Here is an 11,989-nt window from a genome sequence, read left to right as displayed (position 1 = left end):
GAGCAGCTGTTTCTGATCCTGGAGTTTGAGTTTGGAGGCAGAGACCTGGAGAACAGTAATGGACAGGTGAGGACACCTGGAGAACAGTAATGGACAGGTGAGGACACCTGGAGAACAGTAATGGACAGGTGGGGACACCTGGAGAACAGTAATGGACAGGTGAGGAGACCTGGAGGACAGGTGAGGAGACCTGGAGAACAGTAATGGACAGGTGGGGACACCTGGAGAGCAGTAATGGACAGGTGAGGACACCTGGAGAACAGTAATGGACAGGTGGGGACACCTGGAGAACAGTAATGGACAGGTGGGGACACCTGGAGAGCAGTAATGGACAGGTGAGGACACCTGGAGAGCAGTAATGGACAGGTGAGGACACCTGGAGAACAGTAATGGACAGGTGGGGACACCTGGAGAGCAGTAATGGACAGGTGAGGACACCTGGAGAGCAGTAATGGACAGGTGAGGACACCTGGAGAACAGTAATGGACAGGTCAGGAGACCTGGAGAACAGTAATGGACAGGTGAGGACACCTGGAGAGCAGTAATGGACAGGTGGGGACACCTGGAGAGCAGTAATGGACAGGTGAGGACACCTGGAGAGCAGTAATGGACAGGTGGGGACACCTGGAGAGCAGTAATGGACAGGTGAGGAGACCTGGAGAACAGTAATGGACAGGTGAGGACACCTGGAGAACAGTAATGGACAGGTGAGGACACCTGGAGAACAGTAATGGACAGGTGAGGACACCTGGAGAACAGTAATGGACAGGTGAGGACACCTGGTTCTGTTTGGTTCTCTACAGTATATCTGATTGGGTGTTTGGTTCTCTACAGTATATCTGATTGGGTGTTTGGTCTTGTGATATGTTTATGAACATACCGAAACTCCCCTCCCTTCCTGTCCTGTCCACTTTCTCTCCTCTCTCCTCCCTCTCTCCTTTCTCTCCTCCCATCCTCCTCTCTCTCCCTCTCCTCCTCTCTCCCTCTCTCCTCCCCCTCTCCATCCCCTCTCTCCTCTCTCTCTCTCCCCCTCTCTCCATCTCCTCCCCTCTCTCCTCTCCCTCTCTCTCTCCTCCTCTCTCCCCTCTCTCCTCCCCCTCTCTCCATCCCCTCTCTCCTCCCCCTCTCTCTCTCCACCTCTTCTCCTCTCCTCCCTCTCTCCTCCCCTCCTCTCCTCCTCCCTCTCCTCTCTCTCCTCCCCTCCTCTCCTCCTCCCTCTCTCCTCCTCCCTCTCTCCTCTCCCTCTCTCCTCCCCTCTCCCCTCTCTCCTCTCTCCTCCCCAGCTGGCGTCGGTGATGGTGTCTAAGAGTATCCTCCATCAGGTGACTGCTGCTCTGGCTGTGGCTGAACAGGAGCTCTGCTTTGAACACAGGTCTGTCTGTCTGTCTGTCTGTCTGTCTAACCTGTCTGTCTGTCTAACCTGTCTAACCTGTCTGTCTGTCCAACCATCTGTCTGTCTGTCTAACCTGTCTGTCTGTCTAACCTGTCTGTCTGTCTAACCTGTTTGTCTGTCTAACCTGTTTGTCTGTCTAACCTGTTTGTCTGTCTAACCTGTTTGTCTGTCTAACCCGTCTGTCTGTCTAACCTGTTTGTCTGTCTAACCTGTTTGTCTGTCTAACCTGTTTGTCTGTCTAACCTGTTTGTCTGTCTAACCATCTGTCTGTCTAACCTGTCTGTCTGTCTAACCTGTCTGTCTGTCTAACCTGTCTGTCTAACCTGTCTGTCTAACCTGTCTGTCTGTCCAACCATCTGTCTGTCTGTCTGTCTAACCTGTTTGTCTGTCTAACCTGTCTGTCTGTCTAACCTGTCTGTCTGTCTGTCTAACCTGTCTGTCTGTCTGTCTAACCTGTCTGTCTAACCTGTCTGTCTGTCTAACCTGTCTGTCTGTCTAACCTGTCTGTCTGTCTAACCTGTCTGTCTGTCTAACCTGTCTGTCTGTCTGTCTAACCTGTCTGTCTGTCTAACCTGTCTGTCTGTCTAACCCGTCTGTCTGTCTAACCTGTCTGTCTGTCTAACCTGTCTGTCTGTCTAACCTGTCTGTCTGTCCAACCATCTGTCTGTCTGTCTAACCTGTCGCCTGTGTCTGTCTAACCTGTCTGTCTGTCTAACCTGTCGCCTGTGTCTGTCTAACCTGTCTGTCTGTCTAACCTGTCTGTCTAACCTGTCTGTCTGTCTGTCTAACCTGTCTGTCTGTCTAACCTGTCTGTCTGTCTAACCTGTTTGTCTGTCTAACCTGTTTGTCTGTCTAACCTGTTTGTCTGTCTAACCTGTCTGTCTGTCTAACCTGTCTGTCTAACCTGTCTGTCTGTCTAACCTGTCTGTCTGTCTAACCTGTTTGTCTGTCTAACCTGTTTGTCTGTCTAACCTGTCGCCTGTGTCTGTCTAACCTGTCTGTCTGTCTAACCTGTCGCCTGTGTCTGTCTAACCTGTCTGTCTGTCTAACCTGTCTGTCTAACCTGTCTGTCTGTCTAACCTGTCTGTCTGTCTAACCTGTTTGTCTGTCTAACCTGTTTGTCTGTCTAACCTGTTTGTCTGTCTAACCTGTTTGTCTGTCTAACCCGTCTGTCTGTCTAACCTGTCTGTCTGTCTAACCCGTTTGTCTGTCTAACCTGTTTGTCTGTCTAACCTGTTTGTCTGTCTAACCATCTGTCTGTCTAACCTGTCTGTCTAACCTGTCTGTCTGTCTAACCTGTCTGTCTAACCTGTCTGTCTGTCCAACCATCTGTCTGTCTGTCTGTCTAACCTGTTTGTCTGTCTAACCTGTCTGTCTGTCTAACCTGTCTGTCTGTCTGTCTAACCTGTCTGTCTGTCTAACCTGTCTGTCTAACCTGTCTGTCTGTCTAACCTGTCTGTCTGTCTAACCTGTCTGTCTGTCTGTCTAACCTGTCTGTCTGTCTGTCTAACCTGTCTGTCTGTCTGTCTAACCTGTCTGTCTGTCTAACCTGTCTGTCTGTCTAACCCGTCTGTCTGTCTAACCCGTCTGTCTGTCTAACCTGTCTGTCTGTCTAACCTGTCTGTCTGTCTAACCTGTCTGTCTGTCTAACCTGTCTGTCTGTCCAACCATCTGTCTGTCTGTCTAACCTGTCGCCTGTGTCTGTCTAACCTGTCTGTCTGTCTAACCTGTCGCCTGTGTCTGTCTAACCTGTCTGTCTGTCTAACCTGTCTGTCTAACCTGTCTGTCTAACCTGTTTGTCTGTCTAACCTGTTTGTCTGTCTAACCTGTTTGTCTGTCTAACCTGTCTGTCTGTCTGTCTAACCTGTCTGTCTAACCTGTCTGTCTGTCTAACCTGTCTGTCTGTCTAACCTGTTTGTCTGTCTAACCTGTTTGTCTGTCTAACCTGTCGCCTGTGTCTGTCTAACCTGTCTGTCTGTCTAACCTGTCGCCTGTGTCTGTCTAACCTGTCTGTCTGTCTAACCTGTCTGTCTAACCTGTCTGTCTGTCTGTCTAACCTGTCTGTCTGTCTAACCTGTCTGTCTGTCTAACCTGTCTGTCTGTCTAACCTGTCTGTCTGTCTAACCTGTCTGTCTGTCTAACCTGTCTGTCTGTCTAACCTGTCTGTCTGTCTAACCTGTTTGTCTGTCTAACCATCTGTTTGTCTGTCTAACCTGTCTGTCTGTCTAACCTGTCTGTCTGTCTGTCTAACCTGTCTGTCTGTCTGTCTAACCTGTCTGTCTGTCTGTCTAACCTGTCTGTCTGTCTGTCTAACCTGTCTGTCTGTCTAACCTGTCTGTCTGTCCAACCATCTGTCTGTCTGTCTAACCTGTCGCCTGTGTCTGTCTAACCTGTCTGTCTGTCTAACCTGTCTGTCTGTCTAACCTGTCGCCTGTGTCTGTCTAACCTGTCTGTCTGTTTAACCTGTCTGTCTGTCTAACCTGTCTGCCTGCCTGTCTGTCTGTCTAACCTGTCTGTCTGTCTGTTTAACCTGTCTGTCTGTCTAACCTGTCTGTCTTGCCTGCCTGTCTGTCTGTCTAACCTGTCGTCTGTCTGTCTGTCTAACCTGTCTGTCTGGTAACACCTAACTGTGTGTGTTAGTAACCTGATTTCCTGTCCTCAGAGACCTCCACTGGGGTAATGTGTTTAACCTGTCTGTCTGTCTAACCTGTCTGTCTGTCTAACCTGTCTGTCTGTCTAACCTGTCTGTCTGTCTAACCTGTCTGTCTGTTTAACCTGTCTGTCTAACCTGTCTGTCTAACCTGTCTGTCTGTCCGTCTAACCTGTCTGTCTGGTAACACCTAACTGTGTGTGTTAGTAACCTGATTTCCTGTCCTCAGAGACCTCCACTGGGGTAATGTGTTTAACCTGTCTGTCTGTCTGTCTAACCTGTCTGTGTGTGTTAGTAACCTGTTTTCCTGTCCTCAGAGACCTCCACTGGGGTAATGTGTCTAACCTGTCTGTCTGTCTAACCTGTCTGTCTAACCTGTCTGTCTGGTAACACCTAACTGTGTGTTAGTAACCTGTTTTCCTGTCCTCAGAGACCTCCACTGGGGTAATGTGTCTAACCTGTCTGTCTGTTTCCTGTCCTCAGAGACCTCCACTGGGGTAATGTGTTGGTCCAGTCCACTAAGGAGAAGGAGGGGAGTTTCCTCCTCAATGGAACAAACCATTCCTTAGAGACCAGGGGGGTGAGCGTACGCATCATCGACTACTCCCTCTCCAGGCTCGAGATCGGTCAGTCCACCTCTCTCTCTCTCTCTGTCTCTGTCTCTCTGTCTGTCTGTCTCTCTCTCTCTGTCTCTCTCTCTGTCTCTCTCTCTCTGTCTCTGTCTGTCTGTCTCTGTCTGTCTGTCTCTGTCTGTCTCTCGCTGTCTGTCTGTCTCTCGCTGTCTGTCTGTCTCTCGCTGTCTGTCTGTCTCTCGCTGTCTGTCTGTCTCTCGCTGTCTGTCTGTCTCTCGCTGTCTGTCTGTCTCTCTGTCTCTCTGTCTGTCTCTCTCTCTGTCTGTCTCTCTGTCTCTCTGTCTGTCTCTCCGTCTCTCTGTCTGTCCCTCTCTCTGTCTGTCCCTCTCTCTGTCTGTCCCTCTCTCTGTCTGTCCCTCTCTCTGTCTGTCCCTCTGTCTGTCTGTCCCTCTGTCTGTCTGTCCCTCTGTCTGTCTGTCTGTCTGTCTGTCTGTCTCTCTCTCTGTCTCTCTCCGTCTGTCTCGGCCTCTCTCTCTGTACCACTAACGTGTGTGTGTGTGTGTGTGTGTGTGTGTGTGTGTGTGTGTAGATGGTCTCACCGTGTCCTGTGACATCTCAGAGGATGAGGAGTTGTTCCAGGGCCATGGAGACCTGCAGTTTGACATCTACAGACTCATGAGACAGGAGAACGGGTACGTTGGGGTGGGGGGTTACCATGGAGACCTGCAGTTTGACATCTACAGACTCATGAGACAGGAGAACGGGTACGTTGGGGTGGGGGTTACCATGGAGTACGGGTACGTTGGGGTGGGTGGTTACCATGGAGAACGGGTACGTTGGGGTGGGTGGTTACCATGGAGAACGGGTACGTTGGGGTGGGTGGTTACCATGGAGAACGGGTACGTTGGGTTGGGTGGTTACCATGGAGAACGGATACGTTGTGGTGGGGGGGGTTGGGTGGTTATTGGGGGTGTGGGTGGTTATTGGGGGGTGGTGGTTATTGGGGGTGTGTGGGTGGTTATTGGGGGTGTGGGTGGTTATTGGGGGTGTGGGTGGTTATTGAGGGGTGTTGGTTATTGGGGGTGTGGGTGGTTATTGGGGGGTGTGGGTGGTAACCTGTCTCTCTCTCTCTCTCTCCTACAGTAACAAGTGGGGTGACTACCAGCCCCACTCCAATGTGTTGTGGCTCCACTACCTGAGCTCCAAGCTGCTGACTATGACCTATAAAGGTCGAGGGGGCCGGGGTGTCAAGCAGGCCAGGTTGGACCTGCAGCGTTTCCACGACGATGTCCTCATCTTCCGATCTGCCTCTGACATACTGTACAACTGTGGCCTGTTCCAATGAGAAAGAGAGTGTGTGTGTGTGTGTGTGTGTGTGTGTGTGTGTGTGTGTGTGTGTGTGTGTGTGTGTGTGTGTGCCACATATTGTTGTTGTTAGCTTGGTTAGCGGGATGCTAAGTGGTTAGCGGGATGCTAAGTGGTTAGCGGGATGCTAAGTGGTTAGCTATAGTATTGTGTAGGATCCAGTCGTAACCTTTTTTGGAGGTGAACTCTTCTTGTGAACAATATTTATAAACCCAGAAGACTAATGGCTTTGTATTCTAAAATTAAAAAGGGGTTTTGTTATTAAACGTTGAATAGAATCAATGACCAAAAACTGTGTTTTGGTGTCTGATTTTTTTTTCACGAGACAACGCAAAGATTCCTAGATGCCCTTCCAGACTCCCTCCGCCTCGTCAAGACAACGCCCAAAGATCCTGAGATGACCTTAATGCAGTCTCACCGCTAAAAACAAAACATACTCCTCCCTGACAACAAGAAAATACCCTGAAGCTTCAGAAAAGGAAATGGCGCCACACCAAACAGGAAGTCTTCTGACTAGCAGAAATCTGCAGCACCAAAGAGCCCTTACCCACCGAACTGCTGGATCTGAACGAAAACAGGAAGTCTTCTGACTAATGCAGTCTCACCGCTAAAACAGAAAACATACGGCATAATAAACTAGCTCCCTGACAACAAGAAAATACCCTGACCAGCTTCTGACAGAAAAGGAAATGAGCCCTCACTGCTGCTCCACCAAACAGGAAGTCTTCTGACTAGCTTGAAGAGACAGTACCGTATCGAAGAGCCCTTACTGCTGCTCCACCAAACAGGAAGTCTTCTGACTAGCTTGGACTAGCTTGGAAGACAGTACCGTATCGAAGACAGTGCTCCACCAAACAGTCTTCTGACTAGCTTGACCAAAGAGCCTCACTGCTGCTACACTGCTGCTACACCAAACAGGAAGTCTTCTGACTAGCTTGGAGAGACAGTACCGTGCAGCACCAAAGAGTCCTTACTGCTGCTACACCAAACAGGAAGTCTTCTGACTAGCTTGGAGAGACAGTACCGTATCGAAGAGCCCTCACTGCTGCTCCACCAAACAGGAAGTCTTCTGACTAGCTTTGAAAGACAGTACCGTATCGAAGAGCCCTCACTGCTGCTCCACCAAACAGGAAGTCTTCTGACTAGCTTGGAGAGACAGTACCGTATCGAAGAGCCCTTACTGCTACTCCATCATCCTATTACCCTACAAAACAGGAAGTCTTCTGAATTGAGAATAAATTCAATTGGAGAGACCTAAAAAGCCCTTTTTTTTTGGAGAGACATACTGTCACTGCTGCTACAAAACAGGAAGTCTAACTAAAAGTACCGTGCAGCATTCCTCAAGAGAGGATGGCTTTCTACTCCATCATCCTATTACTTTAATTGAGAATAAATTCAATCCTAAATAGCTTTGTGATTTAACTAGGCAAGTGGCTTTCATTTTTTATTTAACGGTTAAAAACAAATAATTATTTACAATGACGGCCTACCAAAAGGCAAAATACCTCCTACGGGGGCTGGGATTAAAATAAATATAAATATAAATATAGGACAAAACACACACATCACGACGAGAGACCTAAGACAACATCACAACATGGTAGCAACACAACTTGATAACATGGTAGCATGACAACAACACAACAACATGGTAGCAACAATGTGGTAGCAAGTGACAATAACATGGTAGCAGCACAACACGACAACAACATGGTAGCAACACAACATGGTAGCAACACAACATAACAACATGGTAGCAACACAACATGACAACAACATGGTAGCATCACAACATGGTAGCAGCACAACATGACAACGGCATGGTAGCAACACAACATGACAACAACATGGTAGCAACACAACATGACAACAACACGGTAGCAACACAACATGACAACAACACGGTAGCAACACAACATGACAACAACACAGTAGCAACACAACATGACAACAACATGGTAGCAACATGACAACAACATGGTAGCAACACAACATGACAACAACATGGTAGCAACACAACATGACAACAACATGGTAGCAGCACAACATGACAACAACATGGTAGCAGCACAACATGACAACAACATGGTAGCAGCACAACATGACAACAACATGGTAGCAACACAACATGACAACAACATGGTAGCAACACATGACAAAAACATGGTAGCAACACAACATGACAACAACATGGTAGCAACACAACATGACAGCAACATGGTAGCAACACAACATGACAGCAACATGGTAGCAACACAACATGACAACAACATGGTAGCAACACATGACAAAAACATGGTAGCAACACAACATGACAACAACATGGTAGCAACACAACATGACACCAACAACATGGTAGCAACACAACATGACAACAACATGGTAGCAACAGAACATGACAACATGGTAGCAACATGACAACAACATGGTAGCAACATGGTAGCAACACAACATGACACCAACAACATGGTAGCAACACAACATGACACCAACAACATGGTAGCAACACAACATGACAACAACATGGTAGCAACAGAACATGACAACATGGTAGCAACACAACATGACAACAACATGGTAGCAACATGGTAGCAACACAACATGACAACAACATGGTAGCAACACAACATGACAACAACATGGTAGCAGCACAACATGACAACAACATGGTAGCAACACAACATGACACCAACAACATGGTAGCAACACAACATGACAACAACATGGTAACAACACATGACACCAACAACATGGTAGCAACACAACATGACAACAACATGGTAGCAACACAACATGACACCAACAACATGGTAGCAACACAACATGACAACAACATGTAGCAACACAACATGACAACAACATGGTAGCAACACAACATGACAACAACATGGTAGCAACACAACATGACACCAACAACATGGTAGCAACACAACAAGACAACAACATGGTAGCAACACAACATGACAACAACATGGTAGCAACACAACATGACAACAACATGGTAGCAACACAACATGACAACATCAACATGGTAGCAACACAACATGACAACAACATGGTAGCAACACAACACAGGGTACAAACATTACAAGAAGGTAGAGACAACAAAACATCACACAAAGCAGCCACAACTGTCAATTGGGGCGGCAGCGTAGCCTAGTGGTTAGAGCGTTGGACTAGTAACCGGAAGGTTGTGAGTTCAAACCCCCGAGCTGACAAGGTACAAATCTGTCGTTCTGCCCCTGAACAAGGCAGTTAACCCACTGTTCCTAGGCCGTCATTGAAAATAAGAATATGTTCTTAACTGATTAAATAAAGGTTAAAAAAAATAAGACTGTCCATGATTGAGTCTTTGAATGAAGAGATGGAGATAAAACTGTCCAGTTTGAGTGTTTTTTGCAGCTCGTTCCAGTCGCTAGCTGCAGCGAACTGAAAAGAGGAGCGACCCAGGGATGTGTGTGCTTTGGGGACCTTTAACAGTACGCGACTGGCAGAACAGATGTTGGAGATATCGGGGATGCAGTAGATATCTCAGATAGGGGGGAGTGAACAGGTGTTGTATGTGGAGGATGAGGGCTGCAGTAGGTATCTCAGATAGGGGGGAGTGAACAGGTGTTGTATGTGGAGGATGAGGGCTGCAGTAGGTATCTCAGATAGGGGGGAGTGAACAGGTGTTGTATGTGGAGGATGAGGACTGCAGTAGATATCTCAGATAGGAGGGAGTGAACAGGTGTTGTATGTGGAGGATGAGGGCTGCAGTAGATCTCTCAGATAGGGGGGAGTGAAGGGGTGTTGTATGTGGAGGATGAGGGCTGCAGTAGGTATCTCAGATAGGGGGAGTGAAGGGGTGTTGTATGTGGAGGATGAGGGCTGCAGTAGATATCTCAGATAGGGGGAGTGAACAGGTGTTGTATGTGGAGGATGAGGGCTGCAGTAGGTATCTCAGATAGGGGGAGTGAACAGGTGTTGTATGTGGAGGATGAGGACTGCAGTAGATATCTCAGATAGGAGGGAGTGAACAGGTGTTGTATGTGGAGGATGAGGGCTGCAGTAGATCTCTCAGATAGGGGGGAGTGAAGGGGTGTTGTATGTGGAGGATGAGGGCTGCAGTAGGTATCTCAGATAGGGGGGAGTGAACAGGTGTTGTATGTGGAGGATGAGGGCTGCAGTAGATATCTCAGATAGGGGGGAGTGAACGGGTGTTGTATGTGGAGGATGAGGGCTGCAGTAGATATCTCAGATAGGGGGGAGTGAACAGGTGTTGTATGTGGAGGATGAGGGCTACAGTAGATATCTCAGATAGGGGGGAGTGAACGGGTGTTGTATGTGGAGGATGAGGGCTGCAGTAGGTATCTCAGATAGGGGGGAGTGAACAGTTGTTGTATGTGGAGGATGAGGGCTGCAGTAGATATCTCAGATAGGGGGGAGTGAGGCCTAAGAGGGTTTTATAAATAAGCATCAACCAGTGGGTCTTGCGACGGGTATACAGAGATGACCAGTTTTCAGAGGACTATATAACTGTCCCTAGAATTTCTCCGCAAACAGCTGGAGGCAGGGCTTTCTCCTATCGAGCTCCATTTTTATGGAACGGTCTGCCTACCCATGTCAGAGACGCAAACTCGGTCTCAACCTTTAAGTCTTTACTGAAGACTCATCTCTTCAGTGGGTCATATGATTGAGTGTAGTCTGGCCCAGGAGTGGGAAGGTGAATGTAAAGGCTCTGAAGCAACGAACCGCCCTTGCTGTCTCTGCCTGGCCGGTTCCCCTCTTTCCACTGGGATTCTCTGCCTCTAACCCTGTTACGGGGGCTGAGTCACTGGCTTACTGGGGCTCTCTCATGCCGTCCCTGGAAGGGGTGCGTCACTTGAGTGGGTTGAGTCACTGATGTGATCTTCCTGTCTGGGTTGGCGCCCCCCCTTGGGTTGTGCCGTGGCGGAGGTCTTTGTGGGCTATACTCAGCCCTCTCACCTGGTTAACTCATTCATCCTGGTTCAGGAAACAGCCCCCCTCCAGTATCTGAACAACAACCCCCCTCCAGTATCTGAACAACAGCCCCCCTCCAGTATCTGAACAACAGCCCCCCCCCTCCAGTATCTGAACAACAGCCCCCTACAGTATCTGAACAACAGCCCCCCTACAGTATCTGAACAACAGCCCCCTCCAGTATCTGAACAACAGCCCCCTACAGTATCTGAACAACAGCCCCCCTACAGTATCTGAACAACAGCCCCCCTACAGTATCTGAACAACAGCCTCCCCCTCCAGTATCTGAACAACAGCCCCCTACAGTATCTGAACAACAGCCCCCTCCAGTATCTGAACAACAGCCCCCTCCAGTATCTGAACAACAGCCCCCTCCAGTATCTGAACAACAGCCCCCTCCAGTATCTGAACAACAGCCCCCTCCAGTATCTGAACAACAGCCCCCTCCAGTATCTGAACAACAGCCCCCTACAGTATCTGAACAACAGCCCCCCTCCAGTATCTGAACAACAGCCCCCTCCAGTATCTGAACAACAGCCCCCCCCTCCAGTATCTGAACAACAGGCCCCTCCAGTATCTGAACAACAGCCCCCTCCAGTATCTGAACAACAGCCCCCTCCAGTATCTGAACAACAGCCCCCCTCCAGTATCTGAACAACAGCCCCCCTCCAGTATCTGAACAACAGCCCCCCTCCAGTATCTGAACAACAGCCCCCTCCAGTATCTGAACAACAGCCCCCTCCAGTATCTGAACAACAGCCCCCTCCAGTATCTGAACAACAGCCCCCTCCAGTATCTGAACAACAGCCCCCTCCAGTATCTGAACAACAGCCCCCTCCAGTATCTGAACAACAGCCCCCTCCAGTATCTGAACAACAGCCCCCTCCAGTATCTGAACAACAGCCCCCCTACAGTATCTGAACAACAGCCCCCTCCAGTATCTGAACAACAGCCCCCTCCAGTATCTGAACAACAGCCCCCTCCAGTATCTGACACTGATACAACAACTAACCACAGACAGCAGAG

General features: G+C 48.8%; 1 protein-coding gene across 1 annotated transcript in view; it reads left to right on the top strand.

Annotated features, from left to right (window-relative positions):
* Positions 1-6,272, top strand: part of haspin (histone H3 associated protein kinase) — a 17,161-nt gene extending 10,889 nt beyond the window's left edge. Inside the window, exons 7-11 of the mRNA XM_046333330.1 lie at positions 1-66; positions 1,284-1,372; positions 4,527-4,669; positions 5,205-5,307; positions 5,759-6,272. The exon at positions 1-66 is cut by the window's left edge and continues 14 nt beyond it. Of these exons, the coding sequence (XP_046189286.1) occupies positions 1-66; positions 1,284-1,372; positions 4,527-4,669; positions 5,205-5,307; positions 5,759-5,960 (603 nt within the window). The 3' untranslated portion in view covers positions 5,961-6,272. The remainder of the gene's footprint in view (positions 67-1,283; positions 1,373-4,526; positions 4,670-5,204; positions 5,308-5,758) is intronic.
* The last annotated feature ends 5,717 nt before the right edge of the window (positions 6,273-11,989 follow it).

Source organism: Oncorhynchus gorbuscha, unplaced genomic scaffold (genome assembly GCF_021184085.1).
Source record: "Oncorhynchus gorbuscha isolate QuinsamMale2020 ecotype Even-year unplaced genomic scaffold, OgorEven_v1.0 Un_scaffold_387, whole genome shotgun sequence".
Taxonomy (NCBI): domain Eukaryota; kingdom Metazoa; phylum Chordata; class Actinopteri; order Salmoniformes; family Salmonidae; genus Oncorhynchus; species Oncorhynchus gorbuscha.
The sequence above is the reverse complement of the archived record's forward strand: the minus strand, read 5'-3'. Positions and strand labels throughout refer to the sequence as shown.